The sequence below is a fragment of the Rattus norvegicus genome, chromosome 5 (assembly GCF_036323735.1).
Source record: "Rattus norvegicus strain BN/NHsdMcwi chromosome 5, GRCr8, whole genome shotgun sequence".
In the NCBI taxonomy this organism is placed as follows: Eukaryota; Metazoa; Chordata; class Mammalia; order Rodentia; family Muridae; genus Rattus; species Rattus norvegicus.
In genome coordinates this window covers 163,748,314-163,770,432 of record NC_086023.1, presented here as the reverse complement: position 1 = coordinate 163,770,432, position 22,119 = coordinate 163,748,314, and the positions used below count along the sequence as shown (strand labels likewise).

The 22,119-nt window shown below is 52.8% G+C and overlaps 1 protein-coding gene and 1 pseudogene across 5 annotated transcripts; one reads left to right on the top strand and one right to left on the bottom strand.

The window, feature by feature from the left end:
• Positions 1 to 68: 68 nt before the first annotated feature.
• LOC103692509 (NHP2-like protein 1 pseudogene) lies at positions 69 to 1,113 on the top strand (annotated as a pseudogene).
• A 1,178-nt stretch (positions 1,114 to 2,291) lies between these two features.
• On the bottom strand, positions 2,292 to 22,087 carry Mthfr (methylenetetrahydrofolate reductase). Of its 5 annotated transcripts, none has more exons than XM_006239414.5 (12): positions 21,909 to 22,087; positions 19,375 to 19,620; positions 17,472 to 17,710; positions 16,547 to 16,657; positions 12,946 to 13,139; positions 9,804 to 10,054; positions 9,497 to 9,631; positions 9,216 to 9,396; positions 8,808 to 8,990; positions 7,838 to 7,939; positions 6,453 to 6,572; positions 2,292 to 6,159 (listed from the first exon to the last, which is right to left on the bottom strand). In XM_006239414.5, the coding sequence occupies exons 1-12, from the start codon at positions 21,911 to 21,913 to the stop codon at positions 5,944 to 5,946; spliced, it is 1,983 nt and encodes a 660-aa protein (XP_006239476.1). In that variant the 5' UTR covers positions 21,914 to 22,087; the 3' UTR covers positions 2,292 to 5,943. The 5 variants fall into 5 exon arrangements, with proteins under 5 accessions (XP_006239476.1, XP_006239479.1, XP_006239475.1 ...); XM_006239417.2 differs by lacking the exon at positions 21,909 to 22,087 and adding an exon at positions 21,641 to 21,902 and having other exon boundaries at positions 19,375 to 19,617; XM_006239413.5 differs by lacking the exon at positions 21,909 to 22,087 and adding an exon at positions 19,870 to 21,514 and having other exon boundaries at positions 19,375 to 19,617.
• Positions 22,088 to 22,119: the final 32 nt, after the last annotated feature.

Sequence of the window (22,119 nt, the reverse complement as noted above, 5' to 3'; positions counted from 1 at the left end):
TGAGAGTCTTACACAGGCTTATGCCCAACAAGCTGATATCGCCCAATGCCGGAGGAGTCTTCAGCGTTTCCTTAGGATCCACAGGGTTCAGTCGAAGTCAATTCTGTTAAAACAGAAGCTGGAGCCACAGACTCAGGCACAGGGCATGGATTTCTGGCACTGGCTTGGGCTGGCCAGCAGAGGGCACCTGCTGCTACTGATGGACATCCCAAACCTTTGGAGGCAGGTGAGTTGGGTGTGTGTGTGTGTGTGTGTGTGTGTGTGTGTGTGTGTGTGTGTGTGTGTGTGTGTGTGTGTTGTATATGCGTGTGTTTATTGAGGGAGTCAACTTTCCCAGTCTTAGAATCACTTGGTTTCTGCCATCAATGGCATCGTGATCGTGGCTAGACATTTCTCCAGGGGCAAACAGACCTACAGACACCACACAACCCCGTTCATGGTGGCCAACAACATGGTGGAGGCAGGGCCCGTTAGCAGACCTCTTGAGTGACAGCCCTGTGCAGGTCTCTACCTTCTAAGGAGATAGACACTGTTTACAAGTGTCTGTGGCTGGCTCCTGATTGCCGCTCCTCTGTCTGAGGTGGGCTGTTATGGAGTCGTGGCGAGGCCGGCGCGTCCGCAGTCACGATGCGGAGGCTGATGTGGATCCGAAGGCCTATCCCCTCGCTGATGCCCACCTCGCCAAGAAGCTGCTGGACCTTGTTCGGCAGTGGTGTAACCGCAAGCAGCTTCGGAAAGGAGCCGATGAAGCCACCAAACCTCAACAGAGGCATCTCTGAGTTCACTGTGATGGCAGCAGGCGCTGAGCCCCTGGAGATCCTCCTGCACCTCCCTCTGCTGTGTGAAGGCAAGAATGTCCCCTACGCGTATCTGTGGGCTCCGAGCAGGCTGTGGAGCCTCCAGGCCGGTCAGCGCCTGCTCCGTTACCATCAAAGAAGGCTCTCAACTGAAGTGGCGGATCCAGTCCATTCAGTGGTTTATGGAAAGGCTCCTGGTGTAGGCTGTGGGCCTCTGCCCTTTCCTGTCTCCTCCCACCCTGTGTTTGTCTGTTAGCGTGTACTGTTTTCACCCAGTTTCTATCGTATTGAATTACATCTGGTTTTTGTATTTTTATTTTATCTCTGTCTTAATGGGGCTGTTTTTCACCATCTTCTCACCCTCTTCGACCGTTTTTTACTCCTCTTTTAAAAAGCAAAGTGAGTGATAGCTAAGACAGGTGAGAGGCAGAACGTCACCATTCAACGACAGGAAGAACCAGGAGAAACTTAACGACAGGGACAGTGTATACTTACATCTGCAAGTTTCTTCCACTGCGCAGGGCAGGATGACAGTAGCACTGATCCCTTGTGCCTTTGATATAAGATCTCCATAAATGTTACCGTCACTGAGGGACGTTCTTCGGGTAGCAGTCCCTCCCACCCCTTAACACGTGAAGACGTTTGACAGTTAGGCCTGTGTCCGGGTGCCGTTTATTAATGTCCTGTGTGTTTCTGGTGTGTGTAGCCTTATATCCTCCGTATCTGAGGCGGTAACAGCTCAAAGGGATTCTTGGGAAATAGGTCAGCAGAGACAGTGAAGAAACATCCTCTCCTTGGTAAATGGGGGTTTCTTGTGGAGCAGTTTGACCCCCGTGTTGGGAGCCCTCATCCTGTTCCACCCACGTGTGATAACATGAAAGTGATAACATGTTCGTTGTGTTCATATTTCATTTTAAATGAAAAAAAGTGTCTGTGGCTGCACATGGAGTGCATGCCTTAATCCCAGCAGTAAGAAGGCATATATATATATATATATATATATATATATATATATATATATTCATGCCAACCCAGTGACTTGATTGATCATCAGAACTGCTGTAAAGGTGGAAGGAGAGTAAACCCCCATCGAGTTGTCCTCTGGCCTCCATGTGTACCGAGGCAGGCAGGCAGGCAGGCAGGCAGGCAGGCAGGCAGGTGTGCCCCTCCCTATACAAATACCACAAACACTGACTTTTTTAAGAGAGAGAGATATAGACAAGTGTCCCGCTAAGCTACATCCCCAGATCTTAAACTCAGTTATAGCAGTCTGGGGGCTGGGGAGATAGCTCCATGGTAACTAGCTGCTCTTTCTGGAGGGACCCGAGTTCACAGCACCCACATCCACATTGGTGGCTTACGAACCTGTGAAGCTCCAGCCCCAGGGGATCTGTTGACTCAGTGGCCTGGTCTGCCTTCCACAGGGGTGTGCACACACCCACACACACCCACAAATCATGCTAAGTCCTTAAAAACAGCTATATGGAGACAGAATTTATTTTTTAATTTTTTATTTTGGAAAAATGAAATGTGCTCATTACAGAAAATAAAGTAGAAAGTAGGGTTTTGTTTTGGCTTTTTTTGTACAAAAATGTCACCTTCAGACCGGAAGTCCTTAGCTTTGACACAACAGTGAGAGGCTGATGGCCTATAGGAGGGAAGAGAATCACAATGCCAGGTGCAGGAAACAGTACCACCTGGACGTCTGGAGACGTAACCAGAGGACCCGAGATCCTGACAGGCTACACAGTGTTCCTAAGGACAATTTGGCGTCACCAAGAGTCTTGCTTCAGACTGCCAGAAGGAACAGACTTTGGAAAGAGCATAAAAACTCATCACAGTGGCTTTGCCTTTGAAATGGAATCGCAAGACTAGCATTGCTGGGTTTCAGAATCCCCCTGTAGACTTGTGGATTGACTTGATGTTCCAGGCTTTGACCCATCTTGTATAGCCCAGGTGGCTTCAAGCTCATGAGTCAGCCTCTGGTCCTCCTGCCTCAACCTTGTGAAAATTTCACTAGTACACTACCACCTTTTAACAGTATATATACTTTCACTCTCTTCTTCTTAGTGAAGGCAAGGCTGATACGCTGATAAACTGAGGTTTCTAGAAACACAGCAGACACTGAGAATGGTACCCAGGGTCCTGCTCTTCATCGCAGGCACACACACGCCCAGGTAACCTCTCCCTGGCAACATGTGCAGGTGGTGAGCCATTCTGTGGCGGCTGGGAGTCCCCTCCGTCTGTTGCATTAGTTGGGAGCCCAGACTTTGGGGTCAGGCCCTATGTGAGAGGCAAGGCTTCAGCGACATCCTAAAGCTTAACTCAGGAGCACAACATCAGTCTCAGGGCTGGCCTGAGCTCCACCACAGGGCGGCTCTTACTGGGCCAGCCTCTGCTTAATGCCTTCAGTCAACTGGGGGAGGGGGAGTCAGGGAGAGTAGTGCCACATATGGGGGTCTTGGGACTCCTCAGTATCAGGTGAAGCACCCCATTATGCACACGGGTGGGAGCCTGCTCTGGCAGGAGGCAGGCAGGACTCCCTCTTGGTGAGTAGGCTCAAGCCCACTGCAGTTGATCCTTCAGACTCACAGCTACTGGTCACCTGTTGTAAAGAATGTGCTGCCCAGCCTGACATGGGCGTGTGGAAGAGGCCTACAGAAGACCCATCCTGGGCTTTGAATAAGAAGCTGGGTCCTTGGGTCTCAGCCCTCAGGTCAAACCCTGTGAAACAATGCCCTGTCCATCTCTTCTCGAATGCCCCAGCTGTTTGGAGAAGTCCCTTCTTTTCCTATTAGTCCCTTGGGCCAGCCCACAGCCTGGAGACTTGAGGGGAGCTTCTGTTCTCCTAAATCAAGGCATCATCCTCTCCTGACCCAATTCTCCTTTCCAGGTGACACAGAGAAACCCCTCTGCCCAACCCTCCAGTTCTGGCAGCCACTGCCTGCATAGGCCCTCCGATGGCCCCCTACAGGATGAGGTGAGCTCTGTAGCTCTGAGATCAGATCCTTGGAGGGCCAAGGCAAGGCTCTTCAAAGGTGACTGGGGCAGGGTCACGATCCTGTGCATGGGGAGGGGTGGTCAGTCCACTCAGGCCACTGGCTTTCAACTCTGGCAGGAAGGCCCTGGGGCTCTTGCTCTTTACCCTCGCTGGGTTCCCAGCAGGCCTGGAGCCTGGCAAGGGCATGGCAGGGCTGGGTGGATGTTCACTGGGTGGAGCAGCTGTCTTGGTCAGGTCGGTAGGCTCAGTTCCTCTCTACCAAGCAGCGGCCCTGGGAGCAACTTCCCATTCATTGTACCTAACCTTGGCTAACTGGAGACGCTAACTGCATCTCATGCCCAAAGCCTCAGGGATGGGCCAGGCCTCCTCATCTGTTAACGGTTCTTAGCGATGGCCCCTGGAGTGGCAGTAGAGGGCCAGGCTGACAGGATGGTAGAGGGTCTTTTCTATCCACTCTCTGTAGCTTAGACAATGGCAGCCAGAACTGGCGTAGAGGACATGGTGGGAAAAGGTCCTTCAGTTCTGGGTGGCTCAACAGCTGCTACTCCAAAGAGAAGGCAGCTGTGTCTTTCTCCAGGTGACTTTATCTCGTGTCACCCAGACAGTCTTCCAAAACCAGTGTCACCTGCAGGCTGTCCTGGGAGGGGTGGGGTGTCCCTGCTCACCACTGTGGGGTTTCCTCATGCAGTTGAGTTGGCTACTGGTTACAGAGTACAGGACATGAGAGCCCTTGACTATGGCCTTCAGCCCTGCCCAGTGTCAATTTCACTCAGTCTGAGAACCAGGCTGTTTGTGGCGGTGGCTCACCATGCTGGTCCCTGTAGGCCCAGGTCCAGCACACGAGTCTTACTTTTTTTTTTTTTGGTTCTTTTTTTCGGAGCTGGGGACTGAACCCAGGGCCTTGCGCTTCCTAGGCAAGCGCTCTACCACTGAGCTAAATCCCCAACCCCCAGCACACGAGTCTTATTGGCAGGTCACTGGGCATAGCTTCCCAGGTCACAAGTCCAGTCTATTCTGAGCCTGGATTTTTGGGTAGAGACAGGGTGGGCTGGCTGCCAGGGACACACAGAACGTGGCTGAGGTGACAGGCCCAGTACAGGCCCTGGGGGAGCCAGAGTCAAGTGGCATTTCTTGTTCTGCCCAGCTTCCAGGCCTCTGAAAAGCAGCACCAGAGAGTCCACAAGCCTGTGCCCCTGGAGACAGTTGGCAGTGGCCGGGCCAGACGGCACAGGTGTGCGGTGAGTAGGGCCCAACAGCAGCTATGAAATGTTCCTGAGGAATAAGCAGAACCAGGCCTGGCCTTCCGAGGGAGGGAACAGGCCCACAGTTGGAGGAGTCGGCTCAGCACTGCAGTTGTGTAGGCCTGGGAGACAGGGGGAGGGAGGGTCGAGCCCCTGCTCTACCTAAGGACAGCCTCCTCCCCTTCCCTGACTCAAAAGACCAGCAGGCTGGGAGCCCCGCCTCAGAAGCAGCCATCTGTACCTGCCAGTCACTGCCCCAGGCAGCGAGGCCTGAAGGCTGACTGGGGAGGAGTGCCAGGGACAGCTCCTAGTCTAGGCCAAACAGAGAAGGCAGCAGCTGGCAGGAGTCTGCTCAGAAGGCAGGGAGTGGGCTGCACACCGCCACAGGCAGAGTGGGGGAGCCCTGCCCAGGTGAATCTCATTAAGAGGACATAAAACAAGGCCAAGAGGATGCCTCCACTGAGGACAGAATGCCTTTAACCCTTAAGGGGCACTTTCTTCCCAGCCACAGACTAGACAACCTTCTGAGCCCCATGGAAGAGACAGACCTCCTGCACTCTTTGGCCTGGTCCGCTGAGCAGGGGGAGGTTTCTGTACCCACCTTGGCACATCTCCTCCTACCTCCTTTAGTACAAGTGCCTCTGCCTGTCTCACATAGACCCCAGAACAAAGGTCACCCCCTAGAGGCTGCCTTGGTGCTTGGCAACCTCCCGTTGAGGATGGGGGCCCTTGCCACTGCAAGAACATGGGCTCTGGGCTTGAGCAGAGAGCATCAGCCTCCTCGATGGGACATCTGAGGTCCAGCCAGAGCCTGGATGCTTCCTGCCAGTCTAGCTGCCAATACCATGTGTAGAGAGATGAGGGAGAGAGGGGCCTCCGGGAGAGGACGATACCGGACGCAGCCTCACGGAGCCTGTGCCTCTTTCTTCGTGGTGTGCCTGTTGAGAAGCTCAAACGTGTCCTCTACCACCTGCCACAGGCAGTTGTCCAGCAAGAACTCGTTGTCCACCAGGTTGACCAGGAAGTAGTTGTCGTGGATGTACTGGATGATCATGCGGGACGGGGACTCCTCCTCGTATAACTTGCCCCACTGCTCGATCCACAGGGCAAAGGCCTCATCCTACGTGTGGACAGAGACGTGCATAAGCAGGGTCCACAGGGCTAGCACCTCCAGGTCTGGGCTCCTGCTGTCTCCCCGCAGGCTGCCCAGAGAAGAGCAAGACAGTGCCACTCCAGCAAGCAGAAATACATGCCGTGGGCTAACATACGGCCTCCTCGGCCAAGTCTATCGTGCCTGGGGCATGGTTTTCAGTCTCGTGTTTGGCACTGCTCTCTGCCCAGGGCTCTCAAGGGTACACACACACACACACACACACACACACACACACACACACACACACACACACCCATTACCTTCCAGAACATGAAGCTGATGGGATCCACCACAGTGGGCTGGACGATCTCACGGCCAGGGAAGATGCCCCACGTGACAGCGTTGGGCTGCAGCTCAGGGGCATTAGTGATGTTCTCTCCCTGAGAGCAGAGGCAGAGACAGGGCTGAGGTAGGGCAACAGCAGCCTCACCCTGCTTGTAGGCCCCCCTGGCCTGACACCACAGACAGCACCACCCTCTACTTAAACCAGAGCCCTACAGGCATCCTGACTGGACTTTAATTCTGCCTTGCACTTTAAAAAACAAAAGCAAACACACAAGGGCTTTCGTATAATCAGGGCTGGCTGTGAACTAATGATCTTCCACCAATTGGCTGACCAATTGCCGGGATCACCTGGCCTTTCTGCTTCCTACCCAGACCTACAGTAGCAGCCTGGCTTTCTACCCGGGCCACAAAGGTCCCCACTAGGTTCCATGGTCCTTGCCACTCTCATAGCTGCCTGCTGCGATCTTTGTAAAAAGAAATGGAGGTGCTGTGCAGTGCTGGTTTACATCTTTAGTCCCAGAGGCAGTTCAAGGTCAGCCTGGTCTGCAGAGTGAGTTCCAGGACAACCAGGGCTACACAGAGAAACCCTGTCTCAAAAAAGAAAAGAAAAGAAAAAAGTGGTGGCGATCCACTTTGTCCCGGGGAGAAAGGCTCCTTTGTGTTAGATGGTCTCTAGGCCTCAGGCAGGACAGCAGGACAACACTACCAAGTCCTCCCGCCTGCAGCTTCTCCACAGGCAGTGCCTTCTCTTCTGCCTTCTCCCCAGAATGCCTTTGCTTAGTCTTTGTCCTTAAAATGATTCAGACCAAGGCCTGGGGACACGTGAGTAAGAGGCTTGCTGTGCATGTTTGGATCCCAGCATGTAGGATGCTGTATGGCTCTGCACGTGCCTGCCACCCTAGCCCTGCATCTGGTGGACGGGCGGACTGCTGGGCACGTTGTCTGTCAACACAGCTCCGGGTTCAGTGACAGACACTGTCTCAGGGGAATAAAGCAGAAAGTGACACAGCAGGACATCAGACATCCTCCTCTGGCCTCCAGGTGAGGGTACACACATGCGTGTGCACACACACATACACACCTGCACACAGATCCAGCCCACACAGGGTGCCTTCTAGAAGCCCTGGACCTCCCCAGTGCGGCATCTCTCTCAGAGCCTGCAGCATCCTGCCTTGAATCTGCCTTTCCTACTTACACAGATTTGTCACAGCATATATTCATCTACCTCACAGCCTGGGCCTGCCTCCATCTGTATCCTGTCTGTCTTGTACAATATGCCTGGCTGGGGCTGGGTGTTTGAATAAACGTAGGTGTTCTCAAGCCTTGCTGCCATCCAAGCCCGGAGCGGGACCTGGCTTACCTTCACGTCCACGATGTGGTAATTGACTCGCAACTCATACGTCTTCAACACTTGCAGAAGAGCCTCCACGGTTTCTCGGGAGGTGAAGAACTCGAGGTAGGCCTGAGGGAGAACACACCCATCATGTCAGCACGGCTCCTTGCCAGGCTAGGTTCTCCGCCTTCTCACCCTGCTCCAGTCTGTTCCCACATCTGACTAGATCGGCCCACTCCATCTCTCTATCCTCCTAGACATCCAGGGAGAGAACTGTCAATAGAGTGTGGGACAGTGAAGGCTTTGGGATCAGAGGTGGCACTGTGGACCAGGATGAACGGTGGGGTTGGGCGAATGCAGAAGGAAAGGGGCTTCTCTGTGTGGAGTGGTCCAAGTGGTGGTCCAAGCCACTTGTCCCAGCCACTAAAGAGAAGCCTGTTAGGAGCTAAACAGAAGCCTCTACTCAGACAGGCTTAGGACGAGGGAGGAGCCTGGCCCAGGCCAGCTTCCTCAGCTACTGGGTGAGAATGATGCCCACAGAGCTGAACAAGGCACTTCGTCCACACAGGGCCTCTGCCTTCACTCTTTACAAAGTTCACAATACTGCAGGGTGGGTCATTTGCCTGAGGAGGAAGCCAGGTTTGGGGCTACACCCAGGTCTTCTGAGTACAAGGCTCCAGGCCTTGATCCAGAGTAATTTAGCTCCAGCAGGGCTGGGATTAAAGTCATTCTCATTAGCAGTAAGAGTTCCTGAGAGATGACTGTTTCCTTGTTCTTCCTCCAGGAAGATCTGTCATATTCTTTATTATATTTTGCCCCAGATGTAAATTACACCTGGTCCCACTGAAGGACAGCCTGGGCTCACACAGCCTGTTACTTGCTCTGCTCTACAGTCACTCAGAATGCAGGGCCAGGAGGGAAAGGCCAGGGACCATGCCAGCCTCTGGGATATCGAGAGTACTGGACAGGTTGAGTAGCCTCAAGCATCCCCACATACCTTCTGGAAGACATAGCCCCCACTGGGGCCCCAGCCTACAACAGGGTCTGAGGACGGCTTTCCGTTGATGTTGGGCTGGGAGTTGATGGTGAGGATGCCCAGCCTGTTCACGCGGAGCAGCTCCTCCTTCATCAGGCTGGTTTCCGCCGCCAGGGGCTCATCGTTCCAGGGCAGGCAGGTAACCTACAGGACGGGGTGAGCTGAGCTAGGGCAGCACTGAGCATGGGACTGGGCTGTTTCCCCTCTGCCCAGTCTCTATAGAGAGCTGGTCTGTCTGTCTGTCTCCATGGGCTCCCCAGTGGGATCTCTTACCCCTTCCCTCAACTGAGGTGCACATCTCCAAGAGGGGCAATGGCCCAGCCCCATGTCCAGCTCAAGGCTGAGACTGTTTCCTCCTCACCCACTCACTCTGTAGCCATGGCGATTCGGCTCTCCTGAGAGGTAGTGCTCAAAGACCTCAAAGACACTCTCTTCGCTGGTGAGCTCCTCACCCCACATCTTGAGCAGCTCCTCCCTGGGGGACTTGCTTTTCAGGTAGAAGAGGTAGTAGTCTTTCAGCTCCCCGAAGGCTGGTGAGGAAGAATTACCCCTGGCAGGAGTAAAGGGGACAAGGCATTTTGCTGTAAATCCTGTCCCTAATTCCACCCAGGCACCAGCAATTCCTAACAGGGAGTGGCTTCTCTCCTCACCAGCGGCCATTGGGAAACTCATCCCAGCCCTGTGTGCGGTAGATGTAGCTTTTTGGTCTGGAGGCCCAGAAGATGGGACGCACATCTTCCTCCCTGCGCTTGGGGTGCGCACTGACAGCCCAGGGCAGGGGACGCCTGGTGAGAAGGAAGAGGAAAAGGTCAGGCTTATGTGGACTGAGCTGGGGGAACTCGACAAACCCGGCCAGTGCGACTGGGGCGCCTAAGGGCACCCTTGGTGTGGAGCTGGCACTACACCTCTGCGGCTCTGGTATTGTCATGGGCCACCCCTCCAGCTTCCACTTCTCACCTGGGGTCCTCGGTCCACATGCCCAGTTGCTTCAGCACTTCCATGGTGGCCACCTCGCGGTTGAGAGTGTAGAAGTGGAGGCCCGGCACCAAGCCACTGTCCAGCAGTTCCCGGCACAAGTTCACAGCCAGCTCAATGCCGTAGTTGCGGATGGCAGCATCGTTGTCTTTGATCGGCTCGATCACATCCTTGATCGTCTGTGGTACCTCCAGCTTGGACAGTTTTACAAGCTGCCGAAGGGAGGTGTAGCCCTGCCCAAGACACAAGGAGCATGGGGTCATCTCCAGCCCATGTCACGCTTTATTTCCTCCCTGGACTCTTGGCTAGTTAGTTTCGTTAGGAAAGACCTGGGAAAGGCAGGCGGTATTGCAAGGCAGTGCTTGGCCTGCCCTTCTTTCTGTCTGACCTGTAGAGTCCCGAGTGGCCTGCTGCACTCCTGCCGCCAGGGCTTGAGTTCAATCAACGCACAGCAGTCATCTAACTCAGTTACTCCTAAGCCTCACCAGCCAGTCGTCTGCCAAACCTAAGGTTTAGATCATAGATCCCACCTCAGGTTGTGTCTTAGTCAGGGCTTTACTGCTGTGAACAGACACCATGGCCAAGGCAACTCTTATAAGGACAACATTTAATTGGGGCTGGCTTACAGGTTCAGAGGTTCAGTCCATTATCATCAAGGTGGGAGCATGGCAGCATCCAGGCAGGCATGGTGCAGGAGGAGCTGAGAGTTCTATATTTTCATCTGAAGGCTGCTGGTGGAAGACTGACTTCCAGGCAGCTAGGGTGAGTCTTAAAACCCACGCCCACAGTGATGCACCTACTCCAACAGGGCCACACCTAATCGCACCACTCCCTGGGCCGAGCACATATAAACCATCATTACATTCTACTCCCTGGCCTCCATAGGGCTTGTTCAAACACATGAGTCTATGGGGGCCATATCTAGACATAACACAATGAAAAAAATACATTTACCCCAACTTCCAAAGTCCCCATAGTGTACAGCAGTCTCAACAACATTAAAAGTCCAAAGCTCAAAGTCTCTCCTGAGATCCATCCATCACTTAACTGTAATCCCCAGAGCAAGACAGGAAACCACCTGGGCAAACTCCAAACTCTGCCTCCATGTCTGATGTCAAAGTGATCTTGACTCCGTCTCCATCTCTGTTGACTGCAACAAACGTCTTTCTCCTGGGCTCGTTCTACTCCCTGCTAACTGTTTTCTTCAGCAGGTATCCCACAGCTCCGGCATCTTTAACATCTTTGGATCTCCAATGCAATTTCAGTGTTACAGCTTCCTCTTTCAATGTCTGGGATCCACAGGGATCCACACATGATCTTCTGGGCTCCTCCTAAGGGCTGGCATCACTTCTCCAGCTCTGCCCTCTGTAGCGCTCTAAGCTCAGGTTGATCCGCTCCACTGCCGCTGCTGTTCTTGGTGGTCAACCCATGGTACCGGCATCTCCAGTACACAGGGGTCTTCCGCTGCAAGCAGGCTTCACCAATAGTCTTTCAGGTTCTCTCCACAGTGCCAAGTCTCTAATCTTTTGCATGACCCCTTCAGCCCTGGGCTGTGAACTACAACTGAGGCTGCACCTTCACCAGTGGCCTTCCCTGGCCTCTCACAGTGCCAAGCCTCAGCTGCTCTCCATGACCCCTCCATGCCCTCAAAACCATTACCACCTGGGTGACTCTTACCCATTACTAAGTACGGCTACAGTATGAGATACAATCATGGCTACCTTTGGAACACAGCTTCTTTGTGCTCTCAGAAAATACTTCTCAGAAGATTTCACCTCAGAGATGCTGGTCTCTTTTTAATTACTGATTTCTTAGCTCCAGCTAGCCACCATCAATTGTCCCAGTCATCCCTTAATTCAATATCCTTTTACACAGGATTCAGCTCCATTTAACTTCCTGGTGTCCCTTTAAAACTCAGACTATACACTTTGTATTTGTCCTTTCTTCACTTGCTATGTTTGTTCAGAATGCTCTTCAGCAGACTTAACCAGAAGACAACGTCTCTGTTGGGCTTTTTGTGACTTCCTTCGTCAATGCAATTAATCTGAGTCTCTTCACCTTGGCCTCAAGCAGACTCTTTAAACAAGGGCAAAAAGTAGCCACATTTTTTCACCAAAATACAACAAAAACAGTCTCTAGGTCACATACTAAAATTCTCCACTGAAACCTCTTGGGCCAGGTCCACACAACTGAAATCACTCCCAGTAACAAAGTCTTTTATATTCCTAGTAGGATAGCCCCACTCAAAGCAGTCCACTGCTCTTCAAATCCAAAGTCCCCAAATCCACATTCTTCCAAACAAAAGCATGGTCAGGACTATCACAGCAAAACCCCAGTCCTGGTACCAAATTTACTGGTTAATCTTATGTCTTAGTTAGGGTTCTTCTGCTGTGAACAGACACCATGACCAAGGCAAGACTTATAAAGGACAGCATTTAATTGGGTCTGGCTTACAGGTTCAGTCCATTATCATCAAGGCAGGAACATGGCAGCATCCAGGCAGGCATGGTGCAGGAGGAGCTGAGAGTTCTACATCTTCATCTGAAGGCTGCTAGCAGAAGACTGACTTCCAGGCAGCTAAGAGTACGGGTCTTAAAGCGCACGCCCAAGTGACACACCTACTCCAGCAGGGCCACACCTCCAAATAGTACCATTCCCTGGGCCGGGCATATACGAATCGTCACAGGTTGTCACATCAGAATGCCCTGAAGTGGGGTCTGGGGACTCAGTTGTGGGACTACCTTATTAAGTATATCTGGTGAGAGTCACGGCTGCAAAACACTGTTAATCCTCTGGATTTTGAGATAAAGAGTCATGGAGCCGAAGCTGCCTCAAACTCCTCCTGCCCCTCTTCCCTCTAGCTCCAGGATGCTGGGATTACAAGTGCATGCCATCAGGCTCGGCTTAACCAAAACGGCTGATGAGAGGTAGTAATCACTCTCATACAAGCCCTTTATATACGCCATTGCTGTCTCAGGGGTCACAAACGAGGTGACAAGATGCTGCGTGTGGACAATTCCCGATGGGCAGTGAGCACCTCCAAGGAAGAACTTCCACATGACCTGGAGCCCCGGCCCAGGCAGTGCACTGGAATGAGCCAATCGGGTCCTCCCAAGCCTCTCACCTGGATAGGGAAGATCCCAGGCAGGATAGGGCAGGAGATGCCTATGTCTTCGCAGGCCTTCACGAAGCTGAAGAAGGAGCTGGCCTCAAAGAAGAGCTGAGTGATGATAAAGTCGGCGCCTGCTGATACCTTCTCCTTCAGGTGCTTCAGGTCATCCTCGAAGCTCTCTGCATCCGGGTGGCCTTTGGGGTAACCTACCAGGAGAGGAGAGAGTAGGGAGGCTGGTCTCAACCTACCTGCTGGAGGAGTGCAGACATCAGAGAGCCCAGGCCTGAGCAGTCCTCAGCCCAGGCACAGCAGGTATTCTTCCGAGAAGCAGTGCGGCCAGGTGAACTGTGGGTGTCCAAGACCACTGTGGGTGTCACTGTCCCTGTGGATGAGCCTCCAGGAGGCACTTTGTGGCCACAGAAAGACTGCCACATTGAATACTGACTGGGTTGTTTCTAGGGAGCTAGACTGGACTCTGAGCATTGGACCTAAGGAGCTGGTTCATGTGGGTTGTTCATTTTTGGTTTTGGTTGGGGACTGAACCCAACATCTTAACATCTTACTCATGTTAGGCAAGCATTCTTGTGTGTGTTTGTGTGTGTGTGCCTGTTTGAGACAGGGTCTCATTATATAGCTATGTATTCTGGACTGCCTTAGAACGGTGGGACCAAGCTAACCTGAATTCAAAGAGATTGCCTGCCTCTGCCTCCCAAATGCTATGCTAAAAACAGCACCACACCCAACCCTATTATATTTTTGGAAGTACAAATGACACTAAAATCCCCGTGAATCCAGGACACTGAAAGGCTGGGAATTCCTAGGGCTAGAGAGATGGCTCAGCTGTTAGAAGCACTCACTACTTGTACAGACCCCTTCCGGCCTCTGTGGGCACCAGGCATGCACATGGCACACGGACATACATGCAGGCAGGACAAACATACACATAAAGTAATGACTTAAAAATCACACCATGTGAAGAATTAAAGAAAGTGAAATCTTGCTTCAAGAAATGAACAGAGGCTGGAGAGAGAGCAGTTAAGAGTGTTTACTCTTTTGCAAACACACACACACACACACACACACACAATAAATAGGCAAAATGTATTTTTTTTCATTGCAGTCTCATGGACAAGGGGTGGGACTGTGGGATGACCTTAAGCTGACCATGCAGAAGATAGGGTTTCTAAATCCACAGAGACTGGGACCAGAGGCTCTCTCATTCCATTGGTGGCTTATGAACTCTACAACTTCTCCTCTCAATGACCAAACTCATTAGAAGCTTTATATATCCTGAAAGGTACAGCTCTGTGGCAAACTCAGGGTTGGGGGTGGGGTGGGGGAAGCACTTTACACAAGCAGAAAGGCAGGAAGGCACAGCTTTGAGGCAACCTCAGAAGGGGAGAGAGGGAAATGGGGGGGAGTGAGGGAGAGAGGGAGAGAGGGACAGCGAGAGAGCGAGAGAGCGAGAGCGAGAGCGAGAGCGAGAGCGAGAGCGAGAGCGAGAGCGAGAGCGAGAGCGAGAGCGAGAGCGAGAGCGAGAGCGAGAGAGAGAGAGAGAGAGAGAAAGTGTGTGTGGGAGAGGGTAGAGATAATCCTCTGCCTGAACTGCACCAGGAGCAGAGCTAAGCTGAGAGCCAGCTTGAAGCCAGAGCCTGCTGGAAGCCAAGCTGCTTTACTTTGATAAGGTCATTTGGTTCTTAAGAAACCACAGTCACCAAGGAGAGATAGGAAAACTATTGTGTGGAGATTAGGCACCAGAACTTCAACTTTGAACAGCAAAGAGCTTTCCAGTGGGACATTTCTGAAACCACACAGCCAAGCAGTTTGAGCCTTGCCAGGCAAATCCACACTGGCCCATGGTTGGGCTTCAATCACTTTGCTGTGTTCTTTTTCTGCTGTGACCAGCTTGGCAGTTTTAAAACGTTTTATTTGCTTACTTTCAGTTCTATGTGTATGTATGTGTCTATGTGTGTGCAGGTGCCCACGGAGGCCAGGGCAGGGTACTGGGTCCCTGGAGCTGGAGTTACAGATGTTTGTGAGCCACGTGGTACGTGTGCGACAGGGTGTGGGTGCTACGAGGGTTCTCTACAGGAGCAGCAAGTACTCTTAGCTGCTGAACCCTTGCTCTACCCCCAAGCTTGATACTTTTTTTTTCTTTTCTTTTTTTTTTCGTAGCTGGGGACCGAACCCAGGGCCTTGCGCTTGCTAGGCAAGCGCTCTACCACCGAGCTAAATCCCCAACCCCCAAGCTTGATACTTTAACCAGCCAGTTTTACCGCCCACTTTACAACAGGTAAGCACAGAACCACATGACAACTGTGAGCTCAGCTCTGCTAGGTTCCCCTTACCACCTCCTCACACCCACAGCTAGAGGCAGTGTGTGCTGCCCCAGGTTGCTGCATCCCGGCCAGCAGGAGCAGTGACGATCAGAAGCTGGTAATGCCTGTTCCTTCAATTCTTTAGCAGTGCTTCCCAGTCTTAGCAGGTTACGGGTTACGTGGCCTGCTGAGAGGAGCAGGCATGCGCATGGGAGGCAGGAGAAAGCCCAGAGTCACACGTGACAGTTTTCTCAAACTGCAAATTTTGTTTTTAAATTATATTATTTGAGAGCCCATAAGTTGCTCAGTAGATAACCGCCTGAGTTTTGAATCCCGGGACTGACATGGTAGAAAGAGAATGGATTCCTGAATGGTGGCCTCTGACCTCCACTCGAGCGCACACACACGCACACACTCCATAACTTAGGCATTTATTCATCTATCTACTTTGTCACTGCTGGGGATGGAACCAGGGACCTGACACATACTAGTACCTCTAGCCAACATAAGTTCTCTAGCACCAAACTACAGCTCTAGATTCTCTCTTTTTTCTGGACAGGGTTTCTCTGTGTAGCCTTGGCTGTCCTGGAACTAGCTATGTAGACCAGGCTGGCCTTGAACTCAGAGAGATCCACCTGCTTCTGTTTCTCGAGTGCTGGGATTAAAGGCTTGTACCACCACCTCCACACTCCAGCTCTAGATTTCTAAGACAAATTCAGGCTGGTCTTGAACTTGGGTCTTCCTCCTCTACCTGCCTCCCCATCCCTTAGTGTAAGGATTAGAGCTAAGCCAGTGTGAGTCCCACTTCCTAGAAACTGAGAGCTAACACTGAGGACAGTTGGAGACTGTCTGGAGCTGATACTGTGCACACACAGAAGCAGCACTCAGGCTCAAGACAGTGCGTCTGTGAGGGCCTCTCATGCCACAGATGCAGTGAGAAGCCAGCCCAGGACCCTGTGGGTACAGAGGGAATGAAGGACCTCAGTTCCTGATGCCTTTCAGGGCCCAGTGAATCCTGTCCCTGGAGTCTTTCATAACTTATCCTCCCATCTTTCCCCCTCTCCCACGAGAAGATGGGGCACAGAAGGCAGAGGAGGGAAGCTTTGGAAGTGGGAGTAGCATGTGGGCGGGCAGCAGGTGGCAGGAGGAGTCCAGGACTGGTGCCACCCTGTTCACCTCTGTCCCCCCCATCCCGTCCCCCGCCCTCTACCCACCATATCCACCCAATCAACATGTCTTCAACTGAAGATTGGCTGGCTCTCCTCTTATCCTGTCCCTTCCCTGTCCTCACTCACCTGCCACACAGATGTCAAAATAGTCTCCAAACTCGTTCCGGATGTGCTTCACCAGGTCTGTGGCATAGCTGAAGCCTCCTTCCTCTGCTTCCCAGTGGTCACCTACAGGGTCTGCAGGGTTGCTGGAGGTCATGGTCACTGGGTGTCCCCTGACCTCCAGAGTCTTCTTGTTCCCTCTACCTACCCCTACACTTGGCTGAGGGCCCCTCAAAGGCAGAGACTTCCTATTACATGAGTCTAGCATTAAACCTGGCAAGTAGGAAGTGCAGGGCAGTGGTCAGTTGTCAAATGTCTACTAAGGCTTACTCTGCAGGTGCCCTATTGGTGGTGGGACCAGAGAAGGCTCTCCACTGAGTCTGGAATATTGGAAGGCGTGGCTCTTCACTGAGCCTGGCCTTGCCCTGATGCCCTGGGTGTAGTCAGACACGCTCTCCTACCCCTCTGCTGTCTCAGAGCTCCTGGACGCTGGGTGGATTTTCTACTCATCATGAGGAGCTCTGTGGTGGGAGCAGAAGCCAGCCACTGACCCCCCGCTCCCCTCCTACCCGTCAGGCCGAACCTCCCACTCGAGTGCCCTGAAGATAGCAAACACCCAGTTGCTCCTGGAAATTCCAACATAGCAGTCTATGACTAGGTCAGACAGTGCCGAAACAGACTGATGGCCCTGAGTAATTGTAACAGAGGGTTATCAGGCACAAGTCACATCCCAACCGAACTGTATACAGGTCAAGCTGTGGAAGTGGCCATCCCACCTGTGTGAAACCCACAGAGGACTCATTACCCACAATCATCACTGATCCTCTGGCAGCAAGCTGACCCTGAACGTGTTTAGTGTAGAGCCCAGGGACAGTGAAGGACTTTTCTAGGGACAGGAGCAGCCTTCAGGAAAGCAAGAACCCAAAGAGGAGGGGTGCTGGCGCCACACCTCCCCTCAGCGCCATTATATTCTTCAGGCCGAGCTGCTTGGCTCTGTGCAGGTGGCCTGAGATCTCCTCCTGGCGCTGCTGGCAGCAGGTCATGTGCAGGATGGTTTCCAAGCCACAGTAGTTCAGTGCTGTGCTGGCAATCATCATAGATGAGGTCTCCTTGTCTGAGCCAGGGTCTCCAGCTGGGTGCCAGGTGACATCCACGAAGAGGGGGCCCCCTGCTGCCATCCGGTCAAACCTGTAGGGGATTTCCTCCTTAAGTAGGGTTCCTGGGGGAAACGGCTGTTCCCTCACACTCCCTGGGGGCAAGGGAGCTGGAGCCCATAGAACGCAGGTGAGCACCTTGTTCACCTTCCGGGCTCGCTACCTAATGATCTATCCGAGCCACAGCATCTCAGTCTGTAGGATGTGGCAGATAACAGTACCTGCTCGACATCCATCGAGGTTCTGGGTCAGATGGCTGTGCAGCCCTCCGAGCAGGGCCTGAGCTCAGTGAGTACTGCTATGACGATCGCACTGACGTACCACAGTGTCACTATTTTGTGTGAACAGCGTTCTGTGCTTCTGTGACAAGCTTCAGAGTCTTGACAAGCTGAGGGTTCGGGAATCTCAGCAGTGGTGGGCAGAGAGCCTCAGTTAAGGGAAGGCGGAGAAGAATCAGCAGACTCTTGTGCCAACAGAACTGCAGAGAAGGGCTGAGGTCCTGAACTAGACTCAAAAGCTTTCGTGGGCACCCGCTATAATGGTGTGTTTAAACATCGGAGCCTTGATTTCAGGACTGAGAAAGCAGCATATGACAAATACGGGTTAAAAGGCATTAATGTGGGGCTGGGGATTTAGCTCAGTGGTAGAGCGCTTACCTAGGAAGCGCAAGGCCCTGGGTTCAGTCCCCAGCTCCGAAAAAAAAGAACCAAAAAAAAAAAAAAAAAAAAAAAAGGCATTAATGTTTGTGGTTGTTCCTGAGACAGGGTCTCATGTGGCCCAGACTGACCTCAAACTCCCTACGTAGCTGAGGATGCTTTTTGTTCACTGTTTGTTTCCAAGACAGGGGTCCCACTATGTAGCCCTGGCTGTCCTAGAACTCATGTGTAGACCAGGCTGATCTCAAACTCTCAGACCTGTCTGTCTCTGCCTCCCAAGTGATGGGAATAAAGGTGTGGCCACCATGCCTGGCTCTCCACCGGGTTACCCTTGACCTCAGATCTGCTTGCTTTTGCCTCCCGAATGCTGGGATTGTATAATGCTAGGGACCACATTTAGGGTTTCTGGCAAGCTCTATACTCACTCCATCCACTTAGCTATACTGCAACCCCCTTTTTAAGACACCGAGTCATTACATAACCCTGGCTGGCTGGCCTGATCTTTAGGTAGCCTAGGCTGGCTTTGGACTCAGAGCTATCCTCCTGTCTCTGAGGGTTGGGATTAAGGCATTGCCAGTATGCCTGACTTTCCTTTCTCTCATCTTTGAGATGTTGCAGATGTAGCACAGGGCTCCTGTGGTCTAGCAAATCACTCTCTGACTTGAAGAAAAGGAACTGGAATTCAGAAAGTGCTATCACAAAGCATGTGGTGTTTCCAGATTTGGAAGAGCACACTCTCTGTGTCCAGCTAGCTCAACACATTCCCTGAGTTGCGGTTTGTTGACTTCCTATGCTCCTCACGAGCCAGCCCCAAGCTCTGCCAAGAATGCAGCCTGAAAATGAACATTTTTGGCTTACAGAGAGTGCGTCCAAACATATCTAACGCTGCTTCAGAGGGACTTTCACAGCAGACAAAACTCCCTGTCTCGACTCTGCTTCTTCCTGCCTCCCCCACCCCACCCCCTAGTGCCTTTTTCCTGCCGGGTTAAAGGGCAGCTCATGTTCCCCTGCCCCGACCCCCATTATTAACCTCCCTACTCACCTCGAGATGAGGTTAACAGCTCCCTCAGCTGTCCGAGGAGGGAAGAACTCCAGGGAGAACCACTTGTCACCAGAGTCCATTCTGCGTCTCATCTTCTCCCGCAGTCTCTCGTGCCGGTCCGGGTCCAGGCTGGGGGTGGAACATCTGGAACTGTCCTTGGAACTCTCGCTGCCACTGCTGCTGCCCTCAGATCGGGGGCTGGGGCTGCCACTTCTTCTGGCCTCGTTCGACATGGCTGGATTCCTGCTGTAGAGGGTGGGGGCCGGGGTATTAGAGGGTTTGTACCCAAACCCCATGCACACCCAGCACCTGGGTAGGCAGCTCTAGTGGCAACCACTCCTTCGTCAGCCAGTACGGATGAGACTCACAGCAGCTCCTACCCAGAGGCTCCATGCGCTTTGCCCCCCACTGCTGTCGTCTGGCTCTTTGTAGGACGACCTCCCACTAAGCACTGAGCCGTGTCCTTCATCTCACGGATCCTTGGTGACAAGCTACCTGATAGAGGGTGGCACAGAAAGTCCCACGCAGCCAGCCTCTGAGGCCCACATCCCCAGGGATGTGTAACAGTGCCCATCGGGGAGGACCCCGGCTTTTTGATGGTTCATCCCGATCTGCTTAGACCCAGAGTGAGTGGCGAGGGAACGGAGGAACCTTTCCTAGAGGGTGTGCCTAAGTGGGCGGAGCTGTGACAAAGAGCCCTGAGCTGAAGCTGGGGCCACGAAAGGGGGCGGGAGTAAGGTTTCCAGGCTGGAGAAGGCTCAGGCGCAAGTCAAAGAAGGAAGATGAATGGGGGAGGGGAGGGGAGGAGTGGGCAGGCAGGGACTGCAGGGGTTAGTGGAGATTAGGCTATTAGCCTATCAGGATCACTAGGTTTCCCCCTCCAAAGAAAGAACAGCTCGCTGTGGCTGACCCCGCCTGGAACGTGTTACAGGTTTTCTGCAGCCTGGCTAGGCAGCCTGATCTCCTGAGATCACACTACTTCAAAAAGACTGTTGTGTTTGTCGTGAGCTAGAACTTGAACGGGCCTGGGATGCAGAAGCAGGTGGACTGAAGTCACCAAGGGTAAGGCTTTATGTCCAACTCTGAACAAAGGTTGTCCTATCTGTGTCTGCCCTGCTAGCCGCTCTCCCTAAACACGCCAATTAAGTCAAAAGGATCAGTGACCACAGTCACTGCACCTTTGCAGTGCACATATGCACCCTCCCGGTCACGGCAATCACAGCCTGGCTAACAGGGCATAGGGCCATACTGCAGTCTAGCCTGGAAAAGACAAACGCCAAAAAGGAAAACAAACACTACGGCTGCAGCACAGTGATGGGCAAACACGGTAGTGGCTATCAGTATGGTGACGTGGAGCAAGTATGGTGACGTGGAGCAACAGAGGAACGGTCAGGTTTGTTTCTTTCCAGAAACTTCCACCTCCAAGTCAATGTACTATTTTGGGTCTCAGCCTCAAGAATCGGATGAAATCCATTGCTCCTTCCCCTCCCAGACGCCAGACTTAGTGCCAGTGTTATTCCCAGTCTATCTGTGCCACTTCTGTTCTAACCTAAAACTGCCAGGTTCTCACAAAGGGTGAGAAAGACGGTAACCTTTCATATCAGCCAAGACCTTCCTCCTCCACCCAAAGAAGATGCTTCATTTTCACTGCTGGAACAAAACCGGAGTTGCTGACTCAGGCACAGCAAACTGCTCCAAGGTTTAATTTAAGCATTTCTAATATGTTCCACACATCAACCAGCACCCACCGGCTATCCACTATTAGTTGAGCTCCCATAACATACAAGGTTGAGACTGTGAACTGACAAATTTTTTTACCCTTCTACTGTCCGGTCCCCTGCCTGGGATCGGGACCAGAGACCAGTCTCAAGCGTGGCATCCCCAGTGCCTGGGCCCCAAACTGCCAAGACCTCAGTCTCAAAATGCCCCTCTGCCACCTACTGATCATTTAAGACTGTGGCAAACACTGAGTGCCCACCACTCCCAGAAGCACTGTGATAGATGTATGTGAACAGCAGGACGCTATGGGCACCTGGGCACTGAAGCTAATGACCCATTGTTCCCCAGCTCTCAGGAGGCAACGGAGGCCTGATATACAGAGAGTTCCAGAACAGCTAGGGCTACACAGAGAAACTGTCTCGAAAAACCAAACCAAACCAAACCCCAGATAGATGGATAGACAGCAAGCGAGATAGCAAGACAGACTGACACAATGGCAGGCAGGCACTTTGCCGCTGCGTGGCCTGAGGGATGGGAATTCGGTCACCTGGTGATTGGGTCAGAGGCTCGGGTGGGGATGCGGGTCCCAGACGGCTGCAGGGGCTGGATCACTGTCCCAGATCCAGGACTCCTTAACTTTGGGCTACCTTCGTGCAGGTAGGTAGTGGGGCTGGGGTGACAGCCACCATAAGTTCATAGGCCCTAGGAACGACCGAGCTGTAAAGTGCAGAGGGCGGGCCCCACAGGTTTAGCCTGCGGCGAGGTGTTCCCGACTCCGCGAATCCCTCCGCGGCGTCCCAAGCCTTTTGCTTTACCTCATGCGTCAGATCGCTGGAGGCGGGGGTGCCACCTCCCGTGCACATGCGGAGAAGGCGGGGCTTAGCTGTCGGTTGCTAAGGGAAACAGAAAGAGCGGGAGGCGGAAGCCACAAAAGACGGTGCCCGGAAGTCCCGCCCCAACATGGCCGCGCCCGGAGGTCTCTTGGGAAGCCAGCCAAGTACCGCGTCATGTGACGCGAGCTCTCGC